The sequence below is a fragment of the Colletotrichum gloeosporioides genome (genome assembly GCF_011800055.1).
Source record: "Colletotrichum gloeosporioides strain Lc1 chromosome Unknown consensus_63, whole genome shotgun sequence".
NCBI classification, from domain to species: Eukaryota; Fungi; Ascomycota; class Sordariomycetes; order Glomerellales; family Glomerellaceae; genus Colletotrichum; species Colletotrichum gloeosporioides.
The window spans coordinates 240,436-267,645 of record NW_025544708.1 but is presented as its reverse complement, the minus strand read 5'-3'; the positions used below and the strand labels follow the sequence as shown (position 1 = coordinate 267,645).

At 41.2% G+C, this 27,210-nt stretch overlaps 4 protein-coding genes across 4 annotated transcripts; 1 reads left to right on the top strand and 3 right to left on the bottom strand.

Annotated features, from left to right (window-relative positions):
* Positions 1-11,496: 11,496 nt before the first annotated feature.
* Positions 11,497-14,217, bottom strand: GCG54_00003240 (uncharacterized protein; the record flags this gene model as incomplete). Its single annotated transcript, XM_045403315.1, has 1 exon — positions 11,497-14,217. The coding sequence occupies one exon, from the start codon at positions 14,215-14,217 to the stop codon at positions 11,497-11,499; it is 2,721 nt and encodes a 906-aa protein (XP_045261596.1).
* Positions 14,218-14,871: 654 nt separating this feature from the next.
* GCG54_00003239 (putative transporter) lies at positions 14,872-16,741 on the top strand (the record flags this gene model as incomplete). The annotated part of the gene is made up of 4 exons (XM_045403314.1): positions 14,872-15,177; positions 15,229-16,116; positions 16,184-16,210; positions 16,259-16,741. 4 exons carry the CDS (start codon positions 14,872-14,874, stop codon positions 16,739-16,741), a joined length of 1,704 nt encoding a protein of 567 aa, XP_045261595.1.
* Positions 16,742-16,900: 159 nt separating this feature from the next.
* On the bottom strand, positions 16,901-17,858 carry GCG54_00003238 (uncharacterized protein; the record flags this gene model as incomplete). Its single annotated transcript, XM_045403313.1, has 2 exons — positions 16,901-17,721; positions 17,783-17,858. The coding sequence occupies 2 exons, from the start codon at positions 17,856-17,858 to the stop codon at positions 16,901-16,903; spliced, it is 897 nt and encodes a 298-aa protein (XP_045261594.1).
* Positions 17,859-18,684: 826 nt separating this feature from the next.
* On the bottom strand, positions 18,685-26,626 carry GCG54_00003237 (Highly reducing polyketide synthase azaB; the record flags this gene model as incomplete). Its single annotated transcript, XM_045403312.1, has 7 exons — positions 18,685-19,497; positions 19,550-25,193; positions 25,243-25,784; positions 25,838-25,992; positions 26,043-26,156; positions 26,210-26,343; positions 26,403-26,626. The coding sequence occupies 7 exons, from the start codon at positions 26,624-26,626 to the stop codon at positions 18,685-18,687; spliced, it is 7,626 nt and encodes a 2,541-aa protein (XP_045261593.1).
* Between the last annotated feature and the right edge of the window lie 584 nt (positions 26,627-27,210).

Genomic DNA, 27,210 nt, shown 5'->3' with positions numbered 1-27,210 from the left:
AACTTACTTAGTTTTTATAAGTTAATAAGATTAGCTCTAAATAAGCTATCTAATACTTCTTAGAAGAGTAGTTTATATTATAATAAATATAGTATATTTTAGGCTTATTATTTAATAAGTTATTATTATTATTATTAATATAAAAGGTATATAGGTTTAATAATTAAAGCTAAGATCTATTCTTATAGAATAATAAACCTATCTTCTATTCTTTATCTTAAGTAAAAATATAAATAGTCTTAATAATATTAGTTTATACTAACTTTTTATTATTATTAGTATAATACTTATAGATATTTAATAAGTAAATCTTAAAGTAGTTTAAAAGTAATATAGCTTATAGATAGTTAGAAAAGTTACTTATAAGGTTAGTAATATAAGTTTAAAAGTATTAAATATATTTAAAAGTATTATAAAAAGTCTTATAATCCTAAATAGAGCTTTTAGTAAACTTATTAATAAGAGTATTAATAATATCCTTAGAAACCTTAAGAATATACTTTTTAAGTATTTATATAAGTATAAAAGGATTATTATTATCCTTCTATCTTATATTAAATAACTTATTAATAAGAATATTATATAAGCTAATAAGTAATATAAAAGTAGTATTACACTTTTTAGCCTACTTCTCTTTAATATCTTTATTACTATTAAGCTTAAAAATATCCTTATTAATATACTTCTTAATATAATTTAATTATAAAGTAGTATTAATAAAAACTAGCTATAATTACTAATTAAATTCACTTTTTAACTAAGGAATACTAAATAAGAAGGTTTTAATACCTTCACCTATCTTATTAGTTATTTAGAAAGATATAAATAAAGTAGTAAAGAGATAAGAGAGGGAAGATATTATTAATTAATATATTAAAGAGAGATATAAAAAGTAGGGTAATATTACTATTTAGTATATTAATAAATAAAGTAAATTTTTATATAAGTAGTAGTAGTCTAATATATTAAGAATAATTAGAAGCTATATTACTATTTACTTATTAAATTAGACTATATAAATATATAGATAACTATAAAAGTAAGAAAATATGAGAAAATTGGGATTTTAGGCCTAGCGCTAGCGCTAAGCTGTTGCTAAGCCTCTACTGAGGTTTAGCTAAGTTATTAAGCTAGGCCCTAAAAAGGGGCGCTACATGCATAAGTAGCTAGAAGGGCTAACTTACTTAGTTTATAGTAATTAACCTCTATATTACTACTCTCTTATCCTTCCCTAGCTTAGCTTCCTAAGCTATACCTTTATAATTAAGTAAGTTCTACCTACTATAAGTAGCTAGCTTTAGAATAAGTAGTAGTATGAGATCTTACTAAGCTGTTACTAATAACTTTATAGTGCTAAGTAGTGAAAATTTTACTTTAGAAGTAGTTTTTAGGTTTAGAACCCCTCTAGCTATAGCTACTAATATAGTTCTAATTACTAAGTTTATTATAACTGTTTAGTACTAAGCTAACTAGAATAATATACTAATTAAGGCCCTCTCTAATTAACTAACCTTTATACTAGCTTTTAAAGCTTTTAAAATAGCTTAAGTTTATAAATATAAATACCTACTAGTATATACTTATAGAGTTCTCACTAAAGATAGTATACTAGCTTAAATCTGCAATTAGCTAATAGCTATAAGAGATAGTAATACCTTCTATTCTAATGCTTCTAAGGCTTAGAAGATCTATTAGGTACTTATAAAAGTGGCTGCTACTTTATAAATATAGTAGTATAATTATTAGGCTAGCTTTATAGTAACTAAGCTTAATAGCTATAGTAGTCTTTAAGACCTTATATAGGCTAACTTCTTAGCGTTTATTTACTGAGAATATATTAATACTAAGCTTTAAGAGCGCTAGTTATATAGCTTATTTAATAGCTTCTAATAGGAAGCTGATTAGTAACCTCTTTAGTTTTTTGCTAACTAATTAGCGATATATTAGGCTTTTAGTATAGACTTTAAAGAGTTATAAGCTTACGCCTATATATTCTTTTTTTAGCTTTTACTCTAGCTTTAATAGGCTTTTAAATAGTAGAAGTTTAATATATAGTAGCTATATATTATAGCTACTACTATAGAGCAGCTATAAGAGATTAACTTAGAGTAGTATAATTACTGTAAGAGATCTAATAAGCTCTTAGTGCTATAGATATAAGAGGCTACTACTAAGTTAGCCTTAAAGAGGCTTTATTTTAACTATAGCGCTTCTAGTATACTAAATACTACTTACCTAAAGTGTAGTAAAAGTAATTACTATAAGCCTAATTGCTAGGCTAATAAGTAGTGCGAAATATACTATAAGAAGAGCTACCTTATAGAAATATACTAGTATAAAGCTAACTTTTTAGTAGCTATAACTTATACTTATATAAACGCTATATAGATATAGTAGCCTCTAGGTGTTAATAAGAATAGCTTTACTAGCCTTATCTTAGATTAGTAGATAAGCTATAAGCTAGATATATTAGAAAATAAGTAGCTACTAAGTATTTAGGGAATAGTAAGTAAAGCTACTAGTATATAAGTGAAAAACCTAAAGCTATATAGAAGCTAGCTTAGCTTATTAGTATATAAGTAAAAAACCTAAAGCTATATAGAAGGTAATAGACTATCCTTAGTAGCTTAAATACTACTAAGAGCTTATAATACCTCTAGTGAAATTAATAGTATATAAGTATAAGACCTAAGACTATATAAAAGTAGCTAGCCTATTAGTTATAAAAGTATTTAGGGGCTATAAGCTATAGTTAGGTTAAACTAATAGAAGAAGTACCTAAAAAGTAGGTATAGTATTACTACGCTACTTTTACTTATTTCTTCTAAGATCTTCTTTTCTAACTCTTTAGTAAGTACTTACTAAGTCTTCGCTATAGAGGGTTCTATACCTTATCTCTATAAGGTTCTCTATCTTTTTAGCTTAATCTAGCTAAACTATCCCTAAGCTTTTTTAACCTAAGTAGCTAAACCTTTATAATTATCCCCCTTCTAATTATAGTAGTTCTTATTATAGAATAGAACTAATAATAAGTAAGAACCTCTATTATCTATAATAGGCTTTTTTATAGTTATTATTATTATTATAAGTTATCTCTATTATCTATATAGTAGTTATCTACTATATATTTACTAAGGTTTCCTTATCTTTTAGTATTATTATTATCTACTAAATAGGATTTTATTAGGGGTTTTTCTTATTCTTTAAAAAAAGAAATTATTTTTAGTAGGTTTTATATTTTTTACTTATAGATATTTTATTCTTTATTTAATAAGCTTTCTCTAAATAATAGCTTTATAATAACTTTATTTTTTTATCTTATTTATTTTATTTATTCCCCTTTTAAAATAGATATATTATAAAGCTATTTAGAATATTAGATAGTAACTACTATTATTAATTTATAATACTTACCTTCTCACTTTTAGTAGTACTTATTATAGTAAATAACTATTATTCTTTCTATCTAAAGTTATAGCTACCTCTCTAACTATTTAATAATACCTTATATTTATCTATAAAGTAATACCTTTTTTCCTACCTAAGGTTAGTTTTTTTTTCTTTCTCTTTATTATATTATATTATAATAACTTTTATATTTTATAAAGCTTTATTAAGCCTTTATAGAGCTTTCCCCTTCTAATACTACTTTTATATCTAATTATTATAAGTACTAAAACCTTAATTACCTATATTCTAGTATTATATAAGCTTAATAACTTAGCGAAGAATAATAGTATCTATTAGTATAACTAATTAAGTAGTAATAAACTTTATATCTCTTATACTTTATAGCTTTATTAGACTACTAAAGTAGTATATACTTATACTAATATAGGTAATACTACTTACTAAATATATTATTTATATAGTATTAAGTATTATAAGGTAAGTATTTAGTAACCTTTTACTAAAGTATTAAACTAACTATTAGTATAACTAGATCCCTAACTACTTAGTTAATAATATTTAAATCTTCTAGAACTAAGTAAAGTGCTATATTACTTAGATTAAAGCTAATAAGTATTATTAGTATAAGATCTACTATATATATACTATAATTATAAATAGTTAAGTACTTCTCCTATTACTCTATAAGTAATTAGTAAACCTTATTAAGCTTTAGCCTAATTCTAAGTAGTATAATAACTAATTATTATAGATAAATATTAAGGAGACTACTACTAACTACGCTTAGGTATATTTTAAAATCTAACTTAAAGTATATAATCTCTTAGATTAAGTTTTTCTTTAATAACTAATAGTTTCTTTATAGAATACTTACTAAAAGAAGGATAAAAACTTTATTAAATAGACTTATCTTTAACTTAAAAATACTTTACTTTAGTACTTCTAAGATAAGAGTTATATCTTTAACTAAGTTTAATTCCTTAATAAGTTTAATAATATCCTAAAGAAGTATCTCTTAAGTAATAACTTTTATATATTTAGTTTACTTATTTAAGATCCCTCTAAGGTCTAAGTTTCTTAAATACTTTATAATTCTTATAAATATACCTTAGCTATAATTTTTAAATATATTAGCTTTAGTTCTATTTTCTAACCTAATACTTATAAAGATATTAATACCTCCTCTATAAATATTTATAAGAATTTTATTAGTTCTAAGGAGGAGGATAAGTTATTAGAAAGTAAGAGTAATAATAATAAGAATAATATAGATATTAGTCTTAATAGTAATAATATTAGTAAGGATTTAAGTAACTTAGAGGATAATTCTTAGTAGTTTTTAGTAGATCTTTAATAAGTATATAGTAGCTTTTCTTTAGAGTTTTTAATTAGATACCTCTAGGTTTATATATTACTTTTAAGAGTAGTTTTCTTTAGAGTTTTTTTATAATTAATTAATTTTTCTTTATTTCTCTATACTACTTATTATCCTACTTATAGTATAACTTATATTATTATTTTTTAAATCCTATAAGGATTTATAAAATATTTACTAAGTATTCTTTAAACTTCTAAGTATTATATTCTATTAACTAGCCTTTCTACTTAACTAAATATAGAGGGCTTATTAGTATATCCTTTTATAATATAATATTTTTAACTTCTTATTCTTTAAGGTCCTCTTTTAGGTTTAAAAGCTATCTTTTAGTAAGCTTTTAGCTATACTATAGCTTTAATAAAGTAACTAAGAAGATATTATATACCCTATTATATTTTTCTAGGAGCTATACTCTATAAGTATTAAGGCTTATAACCTCTATAATTAGTATAGGAATAAATTATAGAGTAAGTTTTTACTAACCTTTTATAAAGTAGAAGTTCTTTATTAAGAACTTTATAATATCTCTAACTTTATATAATTATACCTTCCTTTTAGTATTTATATTTTTAGCTTATACTTCTATTATATATTACTAATTCTTAGCTATCTTTTAGTAAACCTCTATTAGCTTCTTAAGTTTTTTATTAACCCCTTAGGTTCTAATTTTAACACTTAGTAGGTAGTAATTAATTATTTAAAAGTAGTAACCTATAAAAGCCTTAAATAGTAATATATTAATAGTAATATATTTACTATTATTATATAAGAATTTAGCTTTAACTAGCTATATTACTTACTAGTTATATAAGCTTTTACTAAACTTTAAGAGGTATATAGTTAGGGTTTAGTATATTCTCTTAATTTAGCTATCTATCTATAGATATTATATAGTAGAGATATACCTTTCTATATCTTAGACTTTAGTTTAATCTTATTAAAACTAGCTAGTAATTAACTTATCTTAATTACTAATAATAGTTTTAAGTATATTATATTAGTATTTAATCTCTTAATATAAGATCCTTACTAAACTTATAGCGTTTAGTTACTTAGTTATTACTAGAAATCATACTACTTTAGTTATTTAATATATAACTACTAAGATTATATTATATATAATCCTATTATCTTAGTAACTCTCTAGTAAGTTAGTTAAAAAGTTTAAGAAAATCTATTAAAATAAGTATACTAATAATTCTAGTATTTATAGTAGTTTATATAGCTTATACTATAGTATATATACTCCCTAGTAATATAAGCACTTAGTAATATATTACTATATATCCTCTATTAAGTATAACTAATAGAATTTTTATAAGATTAGCTTTACTATCTTATTCACCCCTATATACCTTAATCTAAATATATTATAGTAGTTTTTTAGGATTTTATAATAGAGAGATCCCTCTTCTAGGATAATAAGTTTTCTTCTAAACTAAAAGATATTATTCTTATTAAGTTAGTACCTTTAGTGTTCTTTAGTATCTCAATAAACCTTAGCTATAAGTTCTCTATAGAAGTAGTTTTTAGCCTATAATCCTCTAACTATTTATTTAAGATTTACACTTAGTTATAATATATATACTATTTTATTTTAAATAAGCTCCCTTATTATAATATATAAGATATACTACTTTAATATAATAATTCTAACTCTCTTTAAGTCCTCTAATATATTACTATTTTCTTATAGAGTAATTAGCATAATATCTATATATAATTTTAAGTAGGTAATAATACTAATATATATATTTTAATATAGTAACTTATTAATACCTTTTATAAAGTAATACTAACCTAAGGGTAAAGATCTTTTAACCTTAAAACTAGCCCTCTAATAAGGTTTTTATATACTTTACTAAATAGCTTAAATATAAGTTCTTATAGTAACTATAGTTTCTTTAAACTTAGTAATATATTAGTAAGTTATTACTAATAGCTAGTTAATAAGTCCTAACTTCTTCTTAAAAGTAGGGAGTATATTATCTACCTTAAAGTCTTCTATTATATAATTAAAATATTATAATAGTCTATCTACTAAATTAATAACTCTTAATTTATATTAGATTTTAAAATTAAATACTAATAAGTAGTAAACCTATTATATAAGCCTTTTATAAATATTATATATAGGTATAATAAGTACCCCCTTTAGTACTATATAATCTATAAGTATTAAAAATTTCTCAAAAAGCTTTTAGAGGTATTACACTTAATAATCTAAACTTTCTATAATAGCGAAGAGCTCTTATTACCTTATAGCCTAATATCTTTCTATATCTAAAAGTTTCTTTAACTAAAAGGCTACTAAGTATTAAATAATATTATATTTCTATAAAAATATACTAAATACTACCTAAATAGATATATTAGTCTTAACCTTAGTTTCTAATACTAAGTTATAATATCTTAATATTAAGACTTTAATAAATACTCTCTAAAGTATTTTAAATATAGTTTATATCTCCCCTATCTAAATAAAAGCTTCTAACTTTATATTATTTTAACTTCCTTTTAATATACTATTTATAAGAGCTATAATATAGAAATATCTAATAATAAATTTATAATAAAAGTTATAAAAACTAAAAAAAACTTAGATATCCCTAAAGGACTTTAGCTCTAGCTATTTAGTAACTACTTAAACTTTATTTAAGTCTATTTTAATACTATCTTAAGTAATATAGAACCTAAAAAAATCTACTTCTATTTAATAGAAATTATACTTCTTTAGTTTTATAAATAACTTAGTAGCTTTTAAGTAATATAGAATTATATAGAGGTTTTTAGTATATTACTCCTTAATATTTAAATAGATTAGGATATTATCTAAGTATATAATATAATAAGTATCTAGAAAATTAATAAGTATTTAGTAAATATATACTTAAAAAGTTACTAGAGTATTTATAAGCCTAAATAATATTACTATATACTTAAAATACTTATATTAGGTCCTAAATATAGTTTTCTATCTATCTACTTTATTAATTATAATTCTATAATATACCTTACTTAAATTAATCTTAGAAATAAACTTTATATTAATAAACTTATCTAAAAACTTACTAATTAGTAATAAAAAGTATTAGTTTTTCACTATAATTTTATTTAGTCCTCTATAATCTATATATAACTATAAGCTACTATCCTTTTTAGGTATAAATAAAATTAATACCTTAATAAAGCTAATTAAATAATAAATATATTTAGTTACCTCTATTTTTTAAATATATTTAGTAAAGGTTTATAACTATTCTACTAATATAAAGTATATTAGCCTATATAGGGGCTTTTTACTAAGTTTTAGCTTAATATAATATACTACTCCTTTTAATTTAAAGACCTTTTTTATATTTTCTTTATTAAAAATATTAATAAAAGGTTTAAGTTCTTTAGGGATATTCTTTTTATACCCCTCATTTAGTAAGCTTTTACTTAAAATATTAATATCTTTTTTATTTAAAACTAAAGCTCTTATTAAATATATTATATAAGCTTTCTAGCTATTTTCTATAATCTCTTATACTATTACCTCTAACTTAATAAGTAAGATATAATTATATAATTAGATATAAATATAAATATCTATATAAATACTTTCTCTACCTATTAAGTTATTAAATAGAAAGATATTTCCTACTCCCTTAAGATATAAACTAGCTATAAATATTCTCTAAATCTTCTATAAATAGCTTTAGCTATTAATTAAGAAGAAAATAAATTAATAAACTTTACTAATAGGTATTAATCTTCTTTAAAAGTTTACTAACTTTAAAGCTATAATATTAATAGCCTCCTTTAATAAGAGTTTCTTAATAAGGTCTTCTTATATAAGGTTTACTATAATATAAATATCTATATTAACTAATAATTCAACCTTATTATACACTTAGAGTATAATTACTTAACTCTTAATAGTTTACTCTATAGGAACTAAAGTGATTTCTAGTATAATACCCTTTAAAGTTACCTTTATATTTACTTATTTTTTAAGTCTTTAGTGTTATTTATATAAAAAACTATAATAATATTAATCTTATTCTATTTTAAGTTTAAGTTTTAGTTACTACTTATAAGTTATATATATAGTTTAATATAATTAGGGGATATATACCTATATTTCTTATAATTATAATATTAAATTCCCTAAAGATTAAGGGGTTTATTATTAGAGCTAAGCTTTATATAGAGGTTTACTAAATAGTTATTTTAAAATAAAGTCTCTAAATAGTGCTCCTTTAGGTCTATTAACTAAAAGGGTTATAAGCTACTCTTATAAAAGTAGTCTAAAAAACCTAAATATAATTACTTATATAACTTAGAATAGCTAATAAGCCTTCCTATATATCTCCCTTTTAAAATCTCTTATAGTCTCTATATATATAAAGCTATAATATATATATTAGTATAATTAATATCTTACTTAAAAAGCTTATCTTTTAAGGTCTTAGTAAAACCCTAAAAGAATATATAAGCTTTTATATTACTTATATTCAGTTTACTAAGGGCTTAATTAATAGACTTCTAATAAGCTTAGTATATAATAGGTTTCTTATTATCCCTCTAGTAATACCACTTTAAGGTATTATAATAGTTCTATTCTTAGAATTTAAGTGTTATATATTACTTTCTTATAAAAACTCTAAAATTTTCCTATATAAGGTTAACCTACTTCCCTAATATATCTATAAGTATTTACTAATAAGTCTACTATTCTATTTATAAAGTATACTTTATTATACTTAAAACTTACTAGATATACTAGCTATTAGAGTAGCTAAAGTAATACTTATAAGCCTCCTCTACTATAATAAGCTAATCTTCCCTTTTTATACTAATAGATTTATTAGTAAGATAAGCTATATTATAGTTTAGAGGTTTCTTATAAACTTTTAATAACTATTTAGTAAGTACTTAGTTACTTAGTATAATAATAATTAGTTTATACTAGTTAGCTATTATAGTTATAATCTACTATATTAATACTTAGTTAGTAGCTTTATCTAGCTCTCTAGTTTAAGCTAACCTATAGGTAGTAGCTATAAATATCTAGCTCTATAGCTTATTTAATCTATAGGGAGGGGTTTTATATTCCCTATTCTCCTATATATACTTATTATCCTTTTAGTAAATATTTAGTATAAGTAGCCTATTCTCTTTAAAATCTCTAGCTTTACTTAAAGTATAGTTTCTTACCTCCCCTTATTAACTTATATTATCCTCTAATTATTTATTAAGGTTATCTTCCCTATATAGGTTTATATAAACTATCTTACTTAGTACTTAATAAATACTAAGTATAAGTTCCTTAGCTTAATTAGTAGGTATTACTTAGGTATATAGTGCTATTATTATTACTAACTTTCTTAAAATAAAATAGAAATAAAAGAATTATAAAAGTATTTAGGGGCTATAAGTTATAATTAAGTTAAACTAATAGAAGAAATACCTAAAAGGTAGATATAGTATTATTATACTACTTTTATTTACTTCTTCTAAGATCTTTTTTTCTAACTCTTTAGTAAGTACTTACTAAGTCCTTACTATAGAGGGTTCTATACCCTATTTCTATAAGGTTCTCTATCCTTTTAGCTTAGTCTAGCTAAACTATCCCTAAGCCCTTCTAGCCTAAGTAGCTAGACCCTTATACTAGTATATAAGTAAAAGACTTAAAGCTATACAGAAGATAATAATAGAGCTACTAAGTACTTAGGGGGCTTCTAGTGAAGCTAATAGTGTATAAGTATAAAACCTAAAGCTATATAGAAGTAAAAGGATTAATTATAGGTACTATAGAGGGTTTAAATCCCTATATAAGTAGGAGTTTTTATTATTTTTATTATAGATTAATAGACTTAGAGATTAAGCCCTCTAGAGGGGGGGTAATTATGAGAAAATTAGGATTTTAGGCTTAGTACTAGTGCTAAACTATTATTAGGCTTCTGCTAAGGTTTAGCTAAGTTATTAAGCTAAGCCTTAAAAAGGGGTGTTATGCATGTAAGTAGCTAGAAAGGCTAACTTACCTAGTTTATAGTAATTAACCTTTATATTACTACCCTCTTATCCTTCCCTAGCCTAGCCTCTTAGGCTATACCCTCATAGAAAAATATTATAAGAGAGTTATAAGGTAGAAAAATACTTAATTTAAGGCTATAGATATTAGTAATTTAAGTACTAAGCTTATAACCTATAGAGGTATAGGTATAATAAGTAGTAAAGAGTATATATAATCTAAACTAGCTAAGTAGGCTACCTAGCTAGAGGCTAGAAGAAGACCCTAGGCCCTAGGCCGCACAGGCCACCTGTGGCACCTATAGGCAGGTGCCGCCACAGATCACATCAGAATTACCCGCACATTAGTTCTTCCAGATGAAGAAATCGCTTCGCGCATCACGCAAAGTCAACATGAGCTGAACACCAGTTCCCCCGAAATTTGCAAAGGATTTGAATTCTTGCATGCGAAACCCGCACACCACGACTTCAACAACCATCAATCTTGTTCTGCGGTAGTATTAAGTCACCCAGTACAAAATTCGAATATGCAAGTCAGATCCGGGTAAGTTTGTATGGAAAGCTTGATTATTATGTACCCAATGAGTAAAGTCAGTTCTTTCTACCAAATTTCTCAAAGCTTTGCCTTTCCTCCCATCTTAATTCAAAACCTAGCATGGAATACCGCGTCTTTCTGGATATGGTTTCTTCTATTCGTCTGTGATGAGAGCCAGGTTTTGAATGCCCGAGAGGCCATAGAGCGCTGCAATGTTTGTAGATACCCAGGGTGCCTCATCAGCGGGTTCAAGGACGTACGACTCATCAACACGAGTGCTCGTCCAAGACACATTCGGTCCGAAGTCGCGGAATGCATCTCCATTTTCGAACTCTTCCAGTGCGCGCTTGACCAGGTCAGGTCTACTCAATTCTCTGGCTGCAAAAGCCGTTAAGCGAGAATGGCCTTGACGAAGTTGAAGTTGCCCCCAGCCAGATTGCCCAAATCGAGCCTCCTGTTCAGCTGCGCTGGCGCTAAAGAAAGCACAGTAGTCCAGCCACGCTGCTCTGAAGCCAGAAGCTTTGGCCTGCTCAGGGAACAGTTGGAAGATCTCTGCAGCGACCTCAAACAATCCAAACATGGCGCTCAAATGGCTTACTTTCACAACTCCTTTGTTTTCAGGATCAACCAATGGAGGGGTGATGTTTCCGGTTGCCGGATCGTATGTCACGTTGCCAGTGACGAAGCCATTCTTCAGTTTACCAATACCTTCGATAGACGCAAAGAGCTTCTTCTTGGCTTCGACCCATCTTGGTCCAAGACGCTCATACTCGATAAGCCAAGATGCAGCCAGCGCTGCCCAATCCGTGCCGAGGCTGATTTCAACAGCATGTGGATCTGGCTCATAGGTTTCCCGGTTCTGACGGACTTTGCGATAAGGATCCAAGGTCAGGAAGTTTTGATCCGTCTCTAGCGTCTCTTCAAGAAGCTCTCCAACACGTTCGTCACCGCCAGAAAGAAAGTAGAAGAAACGGCGATAAAGCGCGTTGGATATCCGAGCCTGTTTGCAGCTATCGCTCCAATGCTGTACGCCATGTCGTGTCCCAAGGCCTTTGTATGGCCCTGAATGATACACGTCTACCTCTCCAGTGTGGCGCGTGAGGGCCTCTGCCATATTAAACACGTCCGGTCGTCCGGTCCTCAGAAAAAATAGCCATAACCATAGGTCCGGCGAGAGTTCTGAATTATCCCACGCATATCCACCAACATCGTAACGCCACGTATGGCGATCAGCATCATACGTGTGCATGATATCTCCGTGGTCCCAGAATCCGTACCATCGACGCTGTTTGACCTGGTCTTTGTAAAAGTCGAACAGAAAATCGAGCCTTTCGTCGACGTCAACCAAACTCTTGGACGCTGGTTGAGACCTTGGAGACCAGTATTTGCCAAAGGCTCCGCTTGCGTGAATGGCTTCTGGGTCAGCGAACAGTTTTGGGGGATCCCGGACATATCTGGCTAAATCTGCAAAACCTTTTGCTTCTGGTGTTGACTCGGTTGCGAAGAAGAAAAGTTCGTTCGTACGGGAAACTCCAAGCGGCGATCCAAGCTCCGGCTCCCAGTCCTCATAAGTGATCTTCAGTGCGTCGAGCTGGTCGTCAAAACCCTCTTGTCCTAATCCGTCATGGTAGGGACGCAGGTCCATTGGCCCGGCTTTTGGGTCGTAAAGCCATAGTGTCAACTCGGCCGTATCTTGGGAAGATCCAAGAGCGCGCACATCGATTCCAGTTGGGTACCGCTCCCAGAAATGTCTCGATCCAACAGCGAGCCCGCCTCTGCTGGCACCACCAACGTAAACCAAGCCTCCTGCTTTTGTCCCGCTAGCTGTCTTGATCCATGGATGGCCCTCCTTCAGGCGCTTTTCAAGCGTAAAGCCGTCTGAGGAAAGCTGGTGCAGGCCGTAATCGCTCCAAACAGGAACCCATCGAAGAGAAGCCTGCGGCAGCTCAGGATTCCATGAATCAGGAGGTGGAAGAGGTTTTCCCTGGGCTTGGGCGAGTCTCGCATTCTTCCCAGGGTCTTTCCAAAGCCCCGTAATACCTTGGGCGCTTTCGCCGAGTGCGCCTCCTGATGCTCCGGCAAATCGAACATGACGATCGAAAGGTGCCACGCCTGCTAGGGGAACATTGAATCGGATACCGATGCCTCGGATGAAGTCGTTATTGTCCCCGTCATACGTGATCGTGTGAATAACTCTAATAGCTTCAGATCCATAGTATAGATAAAATCGCAGTTTGAAGGGGATCCAGTCCGGGTGTGAAGCCGTCTTGGCCGAAGTGTTTCGTGAAACTTCGGAGTGCACTCCGCTTACGGCTATGGCCGCACGAATTGGCCCAGCCTGCTCTAGCTCTACTTTTTCGATCGCGCAGTTGAAATGATGGTATGGAGTGGACGGATCCGGGGTTTCGGGATCACTGATCCCAGTTTGAGAAAGCAGAACGAGGTGGCCGTCGGTCCCCACGGTGTCGCCTTTGGCGTTGATGATATCCTTGATTATCGTGGTGCCCGACTTTGGAAAAACCGCTGTGATCTTTCCAGTCGATATTTTGATACTCTCAGATGTTTCGTTGACGTCAATCGCATCAGGGTGGATAGTCGCGTGGGAGTTGTTATCTTCGGCTTTAATATCATAAGCGCTCTCTACCTCAATTGTCTGTGGTATAGCATGGCTGGTCCATTTGATCGTTCCGTCAGGCCAGTGACCGATCGGCCAAGTCTGCATGGGAATCGACCTGCCACCTTCTGAGGTGCACGAAAACACGGCATTCTTGGCATTGCAAGCACCTGCACGCCAAGGCACAGCGAAGGTGACTCCTGAGGTTGCCGGCGGTGTGTCTCCGAGCCACCGGACTCTTGTTGTCCGGGATGATGCCATCGTGAACGTCGGGGATGGAAGGGTTTGCCGGAAAGCCCTGTGCGGACAACTATCTCTGACTGGCTGCAAGGTTCCGAATCGGGAAACTGCCAAATCGGGTGCCCAGCGGGAATAAGAAGCCAACAGACAGGTTGCGGATGTCTCCGAGTCGCCAAGCCTTTTGAGCGCGAGGAAGACAGGAAAACCACGGTTAATATGCAGAAGCAAGGCAGAATTGATGTTGTCATCCGGAGGATTATGGCGCGTTTGAGAGGGGTTTCGTCGGCTAAAGTCCAGCCCGGGCCGAGCAGGACGTGCAGCCGGAGCGGAGCCGGACCAAGTGGGGCTCACCGATAACTCTTATCGCTCCGGCCTAGCCCCCGGCTCCCGGGGTCCGGAACGGCCAATGACTGGCTAGAAGTCATATGGCGTGCTATTGTGTGATCAACTCGACTGTTCAGTTGCACAATTCAGCGTGCCATCGACCCATTTACCAAAAGTTAAAAGCGTTTATGGTTAATATGTCGTCGGGTCTTTCATCATTTCGGTAGCCAATGCCCCGAGACTAGTAGCGAATGTCGGAGCCTGACCGGTCGATTGCCAATTCAAAAAGGGGCGAGACCTCATTGAATTCTTTCAAACGTAATAGCTTTTTATTCTCTTCCCCTGAAAAATATGGTATTCATTGGCATTGATTCGAAAAAGGAGCCAGACGTCGTTTCGACGGGCCTCCCCGATCTAAAGGCCTCGACGGACGACCTCGCGGAACCGCCCGTTCAACAAGAAACCTACACGAGTTGGGGATTTGTTCGTAACAAAAGACAAAAAGCCGACCCGGACGCTATTGCCACCGTGCGTAGTGTCCTTGACAACCCGGATCTGGCCCAATTCTACCACCCCAAACCAGAGTACGAGAACTATCGTGCCTTTGACCCAAATGAAAGATGGACGCACAGAGAAGAGCAAGCTGTTCGCCGCAAGGTATTCAAAACCGTACACCGAAAATTTGGTCTTTTTCTCTGACAATGAAAGGTCGACATACGCATCTTCATCTGGGTTTTGGTCATGTTCTTTGCCCTCAACATCGATCGTGGAAATCTTGGGCTCGCAACCGCAGACGGCCTCGTTGACGACCTCGGCATCAACACGAACGACTACAACAATGCGCAAAACATGTATCGCGTCGGATTCCTGATTGCCGAGCTGCCTTCACAAATGATTGGAAAGAAGATTGGCACAGACCGCTGGATCCCGACGCAAATCATCCTTTGGAGTATTGCATCCGGCGGCCAATTCTTCATGACCAACCGCGCAACATTCTTCGCCTGCCGATTCTTCATCGGCTTAGCCATGGGAGGCTATATTCCAGATGCACTTTTGTATCTTTCGTACTTCTACAAGAACAGCGAGATGCCTATGAGGCTGGCCATCTTCTGGTTCGTCAACTCAATGTCCTCGGTTATCGCCTCTTTTATCGCCTACGGTGTCTTCAACCTTCGAGGCGTCGGAGGTCGCGAGGGCTGGCGATGGTTATTTCTCATAGAGGCTATAATCAGCGTCACGATTGGTTTCTTGAGCTTTCTGTTTATGGTACCCGGGCCTACCCAAACAAAAAGCTGGTGGAAACCGACCGGCTATTTCACCGAGCGTGAAGAAAGAATCATTGTTAACCGTGTCTTGCGAGACGATCCCTCGAAGGCCGACATGCACAACAGAGAGGGAATTACGCTTGCTATGCTATGGAAGAGTCTGAAGGATTATGACTTGTGGCCCATATATGCCATTGGGATCTTGTTCCAGATGCCCGGGGATCCTCCCGGCCAGTATTTGAACCTTTCTCTCAAAGCTATCGGCTACGATCGTTTTACTACTACCCTTCTCAATATCCCCGTGACTGTCGCCGCTAGCTGCACAATGTTGGTAAGTATTGTCATTTCCTCCCTCTTTACTGTCTCCTGAATCGTGACTAAGAGAATATTTACAACAGGGCATCACCTTCCTGACGGAATATTTCGTAAGTCTATTCCCGTTTCTCCAGTATGCACTTCGCTGACATCACTAGCACCAAATATCTCTTTTCGGGTTGATCTCGCAACTCTGGTCTTTGCCGTTTTTGGTCGTCATCTATACCTCAGCACAACGTCTCTCAAATTGGTCACTTTACGCCGTACTATTCATGCTTCTCGCTTCTCCTTCGGTACATGCAGCTCAGGTGAGCTGGTGTTCTCGCATCAGTAATTCTGTTCGCACAAGGGCAGTCAGCGCCGCGGTCTACAACATCATGGTGCAACTCTCGGGCATAGCATCGTCAAACATCTACCGCAAGGATGACAACCCCCCGTGGTATCCAAGGGGCAACCAAAATCTCATTGCCATCAATGTCGCTATAATTGTCTTGTATGTTCTGACGAAAGCATACTATGTTTGGAGGAACAAACAGAAGGAGAGACAATGGAATGCCATGTCAATTGAGGAGCAACAACAGTATCTCATCGATAACGCAGACCGGGGAAACAAGCGGTTAGACTTCAGATTTGATTGTTGAAAACGATTAGCGACGTATTCTATCTTGGATAAATTGTACACTACATGTATACATGTACATGGTGATTACCCATTTGTCAAGACCAATCCAAAGCCAATAAAATGCCCATGGTAGGGAGATATCATTACTCAATTTTTTTAAAAGAAAAGAAAACCCAGATTACAAGTTCAGAGATCTCAGATGAGTCTGCATAGTCTTCAGGGCGTTCTCAAAAACATCCAACGCCCACTTGGGCTTGGTCAAATAGACGCCAGCCGCCACAGCACCAACACTCAACACCCATGGCAACGTCTTTCGTAGACCCACGAAGATAGCTAGCTTGAAGAAGCGATTCTGCCTCGTCCTCACACGTTCAAGATGCTCCTGTCTCTTGTTCGCTACGGGAAACGCGACTCCCTCTGGAACCTCTTTGCCAAGGAACTTACACAGTGGCTCCCAGCCCCCCTTGAGATTGAACTCCAATAACCTCTCTTTCGGCACCGCAGCACGCACCTCAGCATAATGCCTCTTGTACCTCTCCTTGGCGATGGCTCTCATCTCGTTGACGTTGCGTGCGCCGTAGAATCCGAGAAGGATCTTTCTCAGAGTCTGTCCACCCGCCAATCCCCAGCGGGGGCCGAGGTAGTCAATGATGAGATCCGCGCGCCACCCCCACGTCGTCTTGAAGATGGCCTCATCCATGCTCTGGAACCAGCTGTCCACGTCTCGCTCGACAAGGATGACCTTCGCTTCGGGGTACGCCTGGATGAGCTGCACGGCAAAGAAAGAGCCCATGTCGGTGACGGCTTCGTATTCGCCGAAGAGCGAATCCCAGCTTTCGCGGGGGAAGGGCGCGCCGGTGTAAGTTGGCAGGGTGGGGAAGGTCGAGTCTGCGGCGGCGGAGAAGAGAGTCCACTCGCGGGGGGAGGATATGGCCTGGATGCCGTGGTGAACACCGTCGTAGCCCAGGATCGTGAGGGCTTGCGTGATGGACGCAGAACCTGTCATGATTGTCAGCCAAGGTAGCTTGAGTGCTACATGGAAACGAGATCTGAGACCTACCCGTCCTTGTCATGCCCAGTGAGAGCACCTTCATCTCTTTCGGCTGCGGAGCCGGCGCATCAGACTTGGCTGCCATGATCGGCAAGGGTTGATGTGACGTTTGCGAAAACCTTCGAACGCAGGAGACTGACTGGAATGGCTCGGAATAGCGGCACACTCGGGCGCTTTAAGGGACTGTGGTTTACGACGAGCCAAATGGGGTACGAGTGCCGGTGGGATTTTGAAGCATTTCAATCAGAATTCCATGGGAAATTTCCGAAACCGCTATCTTGCAGCACTATCGAGGGCTGAGCACGTGGACAAGTGAAAGGTGATGGCTTCGCGTTGCAGGGGAAGCTCGGAGCCAGGAGCCCTTGCCTTGCAGCTACGAGTCATGTTCGATTGTTCGTGAACCTGTCACTCCGGACCCTGGATTGTGGATTTTTCTGACAGAACCCCATTTTCAAGGACACCCTTGACTCCATGGTTCCCTGCAGTTTCTGGAGGTGAGAGTTCATCGGGAGGTGGGAGACGGCGAGGAAACACCAAAGTTGATTTGGAAGCATCTACAAACGTCGGGAGCCTCCGACACCTACGAATGACATGATTCATGAGGAACTCTACTATGGCGAAAGTAGCTACTCCGGGAAGTGCTACCACGATCGTCTTGAACAATCACTTATCGAGGTTGATGAGACTTAGCTTTCACCAGGAGGTCGCTATGAAGAGGTTACTTTGAGAGGTTTTCTCAACTCACACTTATTCAATCTCAAAGAAAAGTTTCTTATCGTGAATCATACTTCAACTGAAAACATGCACTTAAAACTAACATAAGACATAATAACAAAGCAAGACGCTGCCGAGTGCGGAAGAAAACCCAACCCTTAGTCCCAAACTCCTATCTCATGCAAACTTCGACAAAATTATGAAGACTCCTGAACCAAGAGCTTGCTCTTGCCCGCCAAATCCGCGGCAAGCTGTCTCATGGGAATGTTCGCCATGATGTCAAACACACTGACCTCCACCGCCACCTCCTTCGCAATCCAGTTGCGCACCTCAACCGCAACTAGACTATCAACACCGTAAGCGCTCAGGGGCTTGCCGGCATCAACGTCGTCCTCGGGCATCATCATCAACTTGGCCAAGCGCTGCACCAGCGCGGAAGTAATCAGATGCACAGCCTCGTCATCCACCTTTCCGCAGCGGGAAAGCTCGTCACGCAAGGAGATGGCAGCTCCGCCCGCGGCCCCAGCACCAGCAGCCGTCTTGCGGAGACCGGCGAAGCGCTGGTCCTGGATCCAGTACCAGGCGTCGTCGTGCTCGTTGAAGGGCAGACCGCACATGACCTGGGGCGGGTGGGCGTCTGTGCCCTCCAAGGCGGTCGCCATGAGGCCGTGGAGGTCGCTCTTGTGCATGACCTTGAGACCCATGGCCTTGACGTGGTCGACGTACTCGTCGTGCTCGGCGACGAAGCCGACACTGAGGAGGTAGCCGATGTCGATTGTCATGGCGCGCAGACCCAGGCTGCGGCGGTAAGAGGCGAAGTAGTCTTGGAAGATGTTGCCGCAGCCGTAGTTGCCCTGTCCGCGGTGACCCATGACACCGGCCAGAGAGCTGAGCATGACGAAGAAGTCAAGGTCACGAGGGAGCAGCTCGTGAAGGTTCCAGGTGCCGTGGACCTTGGGGCCGACGGTGGTTCGGACATGGTCCGCCGTCATCTTGTCAAAGAGGGTATCCTGCGATTGTGTTAGTCAAGAATGGCGATTTAAAGAGCTGAGGTGTACTTACACGAAGGACCATGGCACCGGTGACGCATCCCTTGATTTCAGGGACGTTCTTAGACTTGAGGTCGGCCAAAACCTGCTGCAGAGCAGCCTTATTGCCAACATCGCAGTCGTAAGCGTAGGTGTTGGCCTCGTAGGTACGCTGGAGCTCAGAAGCGAAGGCCTTGTTCTCCTCACTGCTGGCAGCAGAACGAGAGAGAAGGACCAAGTGCTTGGCACCCTTCTCGGCCAACCAACGACCAATCTCCTTGCAGATACCACCGACACCAGAGACGACGTAGGTAGCATCGGCCTGGATGTCAACGCGAGGAGTGCGAGGCACAGCAGGAACCATGTCCGCATCGTCAACGCGCACAACGACCTTGCCCATGTGCTTACCCGCCTGCATGTAGCGGAAAGCCTTCTCAACCTCGGCCATGGTGAAGAGCTGGATAGGGGCAATGGGCTTGACGGAGCCGTTGTGGATGAGCTTGGCAGTGTCCTCCCAGAGAGCAACGGCACGAGGAGTGGGGTTGTTCTCGAAGTCGAGGAGGTTGACACCAATGTAGCTCTTGTTGTCAAGGAAGGGCTTCATGTCGAGACCGGTGTTGGCGAAGAGGTCGGCCTTACCAATCTCGAGGAAACGTCCGAACTTGGCCAGGCAGTGCCAGGAGAGACGAAGAGCCTCGCCGGCGAGGGAGTTGAGGACAACATCCACACCCTGGTTGTTAGTGGCGCGCATGATGGCCTTGGCGAAGCTGGTGTCACGACTGCTAAAGATATGGTCCTCAGGGATGCCGTACTGCTCCATGATGAGCTGCTTCTTCTCCTCGGGGCCGACGGTAGCGAAAATCTCGGCTCCCTTCTGCTGGGCGATCATGATGGCAGCCTGACCGACACCTCCGGCGGCGGCGTGGATCAGGATCTTCTCGCCCTTGCAGAGCGCACCAGCAGTGACGAGAGAGTAGTAGGCAGTCAGGAAGATGAGGGGCATGGAAGCAGCCTCTTCGAAGCTCATATGCTCAGGGACCGGGATTGCGCCCTTGGCAGGGAAGCGAACGTAAGTGGCGAAAGTGTCGCAGGAAGCGGTCATGACACGGTCACCAGCCTTGAAGTCGGTGACAGCAGATCCGACGCGGGTGACAACACCGGAGGCATCGACACCAAGCTTATTCTCAGCAAGGTTGCCGAGGGCAACGAGAACATCCTTGAAGTTGAGACCGACGGCCTTGACCTCGATCTCGATCCAGTCCTCTGGCATGGGCTGGTAGTAGGTCTCGTCCTCCTCCCATCGGAAGGTGTCAAGGAGACCAGGGGTCTTGATGGTAAGCTTGAGGGGACGTCCGCAGCCCTTGAAAGAGACGAGCTCAGGCCGGCCCTTGGCCTCGTACTTGCGGAGGGAACCGTCGACCTTGAGAGTTCTTTCGACGCGGGGAACGTAGACGAGGCTCTCACGAGCGGCGTACTCGCCATCGAAACCGTCGCCTCGGGCATGCTCGAAGGCAACCTTGAGAACGTTCTTGGCAGCGGTCTCGATGGTGATCTTGTCGGAAGTCTCGAGATCGAGGGTAGCAAGGCGGACACCGGCGTCTTCATTGCGAATAGCTCTGGCGAGACCAACCATCAGGGACTTCATCGGGTCGGGACAGTCCATGGCCGCACCACCAGTGATCCAGAGAGTTCCAGCAGAGCTCAAGATGACTTGGCGAAGCTTCTCCCAGTTCTCATCGGTAAGATTGGCAAGAATGGGGCTCTCCCACTCAGCGAGGGACAGGCAGTACTTTCCGGAGACTTGCTCCTCGGAGATGGTGTTCCACTGGGCAACCGAGATATTCTGACCGGCACTGGCGAATTGAGATTGAATCGCTACGGCAAGCTTGTCGGAGCTCTCAGAACCAGTGCTGATGACAACAAACTCAGAAGGACCAGCGACCTCCTTGGCAGGCTTGGTGGAGATGATCAGGGAGACGGGCTCCTTGGAAGCCTCACGGTCACCGCGGATGTCAACATCAACACCAGAGAATCCAGCCAGCTTGAGAGCGGTCTGCCACTCGTCGACATCAAGAAGAGGACCTCCCTTGCGGTGGTCCTCCTCTCCAAGCCACCATCCCGGCAAAGGACCCATGATGAAGCCGGAGAAAATGCGCTTGATAGTAACCTCAGATAGAACGAGGCGACCACCGGGCTTGAGCAGAGACTTGCAGTGATCAAGAGTCTCCTGGATGCTCTTGGTGGCGTGGAGAACATTAGCGCAGACAATGAGGTCGTATGTCTCATGGGTAAAGCCCTGCTCGGTAGGCTCATTCTCGATGTTCAGGGTAGTGAACTCCATAATAGAGGCATCGGTAGAGAAACGGTCGGCAGCCTTGGCGAGGAAACCGGGAGAGATATCCGTGAAAGTGTACTTGGACGCCTTGGAAGATCCGTCGGCATTGCGAAGACGCTCAAGAACGTGGTATGTAGTACCACCCGTGCCGGCACCAATCTCCAGGATCTTCAGTCCAGGGCTCTTGTCGGCGATGAGACCAACGTACTCGGCAACGTTGGTGTTGAAGCTGGTACCGAAGGCGCCGCGGTAGAACGTGTAGAGGAGGTCGCCCTCAGTCATGACCTGAAGGGGCTCGACCTCGTGGGAGAAGATGCGTCCCAAGTTCTGACCGATACGGTCCACCATCTGGACAGTAATGTCACCACTGTCAGAGAGGACGATCCTCTTGCGGCAAGCTTCCATCTCAGCTTCAACCTCGGCCTCGTTCTCGGACAGAGGAGGGAATTGCTTAATGGTATCGTGCATCCACTCAACGTAGAGCTTCCAGAATCCGTCCTGGGGAACGTGTGCCTTGCCCTCCTCGCTCTCCAACCATGCGAGGCAGCGGTAGATGTAGACCAAGCAGACATACTCAAGCTTGTCAAGCACAGAGTCGTCGTCCTTGCTCTTGAGTGTGCGCTTGTAGACGAGCTCCTTGATCTGAGCAGGCTCAAGAAGGTCGGCATCCTCGTGCCAGTACTGACCAAAGCAAGAAGCCCTGGTCTCCTGGGACTGAGACGCCTCTCCCTCACCAACCGACGCCAAAGAAACACCGTCCATGATAATCATGGGCTCCGACTGGTCCTCAGAGATGGTGATGGAAGACTTCCAGGTGGTGTAGCTGGTCTTCTGGGCGGTGGAGCAACCATGCAGCTTGGTTCCGGGCACGGAAGAAAGCTTGGCGGACACAAAAATGCGGTCGAAGGAGAAAGGAACAACGGCCTCGCTAAGAGACTGATCCTCTCCGCTGATGGAAGGGAACAGCAGGTGAAGGACGGAGTCGAGAGTAGCCGGGTGGACGACGGAAGGGTACTCGAAGCCCTTGGGCATGACGGCCTTGGTGTCAGGAACGCTGATAACACCGTAGCTGGAGTTGGGACCGGCGAACAGCTCAGTCATGTTGCGGAAAGTCGGGCCATACTGCATGCCAATGGTCTCGACGGTGTCGTAGAGAAAGCTGCGGGCGGGCTTCTGGCAGATCTCTTTGGCGTCGGCGAAGGACTTGGCGTAGCGCTCGTTCTCAAGTGCCAGCTCGCGCTGCATGGCGGGAGACAATGAAGACTTGTAAGTGACAGAGACCAGACCGCGGGCGTGGACCGTCCACTCCTTGATCTCCTCGGACCAAGAGGAGACGGCGAACTCGTTGAGAGTGGCAGAAGGGCCAGCCTTGGTTCCAGTGCGTCGGGGGTGCAGCTGAATCATGACCTCGATACCCTTGTCGGTGTCAGGCACTCTGAGAGCAGTGTCGATGGCAACATCACGGAGTTCGTATCCGAAGACTTCCTCCTCAGCGTGCTCCTCGGCAAGCTGGCGAGCCGCCTCAATGGCCATGACTACGATACCAGCACCGGGGTAGAGAATGTCACCCTGCACTTTGTGCTCGCGGATCCAGGGGTTCTCATTGCAACGAAGGAAGTTGCGCCAGGTAGGATCGGGGGTACCGGGGATGCGGTAGCCGAGAAGATCGGTGCGGGGCTTCTCCCTAAGTCTGTACTCGCGGCTAAGGTACGACTCGTCCCAGAACGCACGTGTGTGATTCCAAGCATAAGGAGGAAGGTCAACCAGCATGTTGGGGCTGTCGCTGATCTCGTTGACTCTGTTGACATCGACGACACATCCCTTGGCCCAAAGCTGACCAGCGGCTTCCAAAGCAGTCTGGACACCGTCAAACTTGCGTCTGAGAACGGTGGCGTAAGACAAGTCGGAGAAGCGGTCCTCGGTAGCAAAGGTGTCCAGGAGGTAGCTTCTCAGGGCAGAGTGAGGACCAAGCTCGACGAAGACGCTGGCGAAAGCCGATCTGTCGTGAGACTTGGCCTTGCCCTGGGTGTGATGCAGCAGCGAGCGAACGGCGCCGACGAAGTTAACCGGGGAGACCAGGTTGTCAACCCAGTAAGAGGGCTGCATCTGCTCCGGCTCAACAACCTCGCCCGTAACGGAAGAGAAGAGAGGAATATCAGAGGAGCTGTGGGGAATGCCGGCAAGAGCAGACTCGTAGGCTTGTCTGGCGGCCTCCATGTGGAAAGAGTGGTAGGCAACGTCGATGCCCAGGCGCGTGCAAGGAATCTGAGCCTCCTTCAGGACCTCCTGGAGTTCGTCGATGGCAGTGCCATCACCAGACACAGTGCACGACTTGGGGCTGTTGTAGCAGCCCACGATAGCCTTGCCATTCTTGAGAGACTCAAGGTGCTCGCTGATGCTCTCGGCACTAGCAGAAACGGCCAACATGCCGCCCTCCTGGGAGACAGTCTTGGAAACCTGACCTCTCAACCAGGCAATCTTGACGGCGGCCTCATGGTCGATGTAACCGGCACAGTACGCAGCAGCGATCTCACCGCTAGAATGACCAACAACAGCGACTGGCAAAACTCCCCAGGACTTCATGAGGTCAACAAGCGCAACCTGCAAAGCAGTGCAGGCGGGCTGACTGTAGTCAGCGAAGCGCAGGTTGCACTCGGCCTCAGGGCGGCTGAGCTCCTCGGTCAGGTTCCATGTGCAGCCAAGAGCCTTCAGGACGGTCTCAGAGCGGAGCATGCTGTCGCGGAACACCTTGTAGACGGACAGACCCTTGCCCATCTTGAAGTACTGGGCACCTTGGCCGGTGAAGACAAAGGCGACACGGGGAACAGTGGAGTTTGAAGAGCGGATGACGGCGGGGATGGTGTCCAAGTTCTCCTGCAGAGTGGCAACGTCAGAAGCAATGGCGAAAGACTTCCATGGCAGAGCGGTCCTCTTGGAAGCCATAGTGTAAGCGAGGTCGTTCATGTAGGTGGATGATGTTGAGGTCTTGGTCTCGAGATATTCACTTAGACGCTCGACGTTGCGCTTGACACCCTCCTGGTCATTGGAAGAAAGGACAATGAGCTTGGGAGTGGGCTCTGTCTCGCTGGCGGTACTTCCGGTACCATCGTCGGAGGTGGAAGACTTGGGGAGGAGAGGGCGAGAGACGGTGGCGTGGCGTCCGGGGAGGCCATGGCGGAAGAGGTAAGAAGCAGCGTCCTCAAGAATAACGTGAGCGTTGGCACCTCCAAATCCGAAGGAGTTGATGCTGGCTCTCCGAGGCCCAGTGCTGGGCCAGACGGTCAGAGTCTGGGGAATCTTGACCTTATCAGGAAGCTCGATCTGGGGGTTGAGCTCCTCGAACCTGTGATTTTGGTTAGATTGCATCTAAGTAGTGTATCGTAAAGACTGACCAGAGGTTCTGGGGAATGAGACCCCTCTCGATGGCGAGAGCGGCCTTGATGACACCAGCGACACCGGCAGCACCCTCCAAGTGTCCGATGTTGGTCTTGACTGAACCCACATAGAGCTCAGACTTGCGACCGGGCTGGTCGCCGATGGTGTTCAGGATGGCGCGTGCCTCCAAGGGGTCACCGGCCTGGGTACCAGTGCCGTGGGCCTCAACGTAGCCCGTCTCCGCCGGGTCGACGCCAGCGTTGCGATACGCCGTGCGGATAAGAGCCTGCTGGGCCTCGCTGTTGGGCAGAGAGATACCAGGTGTCCTGCCGTCCTCGTTGGCTGCCGACGCCAACACGACGGCACGAACGGTGTCGCCGTCGCGGAGGGCGGCATCGAGGGGCTTCAGAATGGTAACGCCGAAACCTTCACCACGGGCGAAACCGTTGGCGTTGGCGTCCCACATCTTGGACTTTCCCTCGGGAGAGAGAATCTTGGCGGCTCCAAGGAGAATGGACATGTCCGGGCCGAACATGAGGTTGGCGCCGGCGACGACACTCTGTAGTCAAGGTGTTAGTCAATACATGATATACGATCTTGATGCCAACTTACCATTTCCGCCTCTCCGGTACGAATACTCTGGCAAGCCAGGTGGAAGGCTGTCAAACTTGACGAGCAAGCAGTATCGATAGTCATAGAAGGTCCTCTCAGGTTGTAGAACCATGACAGGCGATTTGAGGCCAGGGAAGAAGACAATCCAGTAGCGTCTGAGTTATGTCAGTTTTCATTATTCATCCAATAGATATGGATGTCTTACGGTAGATGGATGGTCCCTCGTTATCACGGGCTTGCAGGTTAGGAAAGTCACCGGTAAAGGTACCGATGTAGCATGAAGTTTGTGTCCCTGAAACATCTTCCAGTCTCAGTCCAGCTGCGAAGATGTCAGCGCAAGATCGTATGCATCAAGTCTATTTCTCGAAATACCATTCTCAAAGCCTTCGTAGGTGGCTTCCAAAAGCATGCGATGTGTGGGGTCCATGGCCTTGGCCTCTTTGGGTGTGACGGAGAAGAAGGGGGCGTCAAAGACCTTGAAGTCTTGCTTGAGAAAGTGGGCGTGCCTGGGAAAAGCGATGAGCATACTGTCGCGTGGCCTGCCTTGCTGGCCGAAGCCACTCACCTGGGCTGGATACTGCCCAGCCTCTCAGGGTCGGGGTGGTAGAAGCCGTCGACATTGTAACGGTCCTTGGGGATCTCGGAGCGTGCAGAGCGCGCATCGACGAGCATCTGCCAGAACTTCTCCGGGTCAGAAGCATCGCCGGGAGCTCTCAGACCAATACCGATGATGGCAATCGGCTGGCTGGTGGGGTCGGCCTGGCTAGTGGCCTCTTGGATGAAAGGCATGATGAGTGGTTGGTTGTGAGAGAAAGAGAAGGACTATTACAAACGAAGACGACTATTGGGTATCTTTGGGGGTGTTGGGAATGGCAGCGTGGGAGTCAAGGTGGCTAGAGAAGGTCGAAAGACGAGGAAACAGATTTTGAAGGGAATTTGGGCAAAGATATCTTCTCATCGACATCTCTGCATGCTCAACTCGGAGCTTTCCGCGCGATTGATCCATCAGATCCAGTGTGTCAAAGATCTTAACCCCCATGTCCTGATAACGGCTCAAGTTTCCAAAACGCGACATCTTCTCCAGAGATCCGGCCCCCGATACTCCATCAGAATGAATGGATTCAAGCAGGAATCCAATACGAGCAGATTTTCCAAGCACGTTCTACGGGAAACGAACAGCACTCCTATGGGGGTCTGCCTCGTAGCGGTGACAGACCGACACACCGGAGTAACTCCCGGACTCTTTGCGATACCCGTTCCACAGCCAACCCGATCGGCCAGGGTCCTGCCAAGAGCGGTTCAAATCCGGGGGACGTTTGAGAATGGATCGTCTCCATTGTGGAAAAGTCGACTGTCGAAGTGGTTGAGGGGCC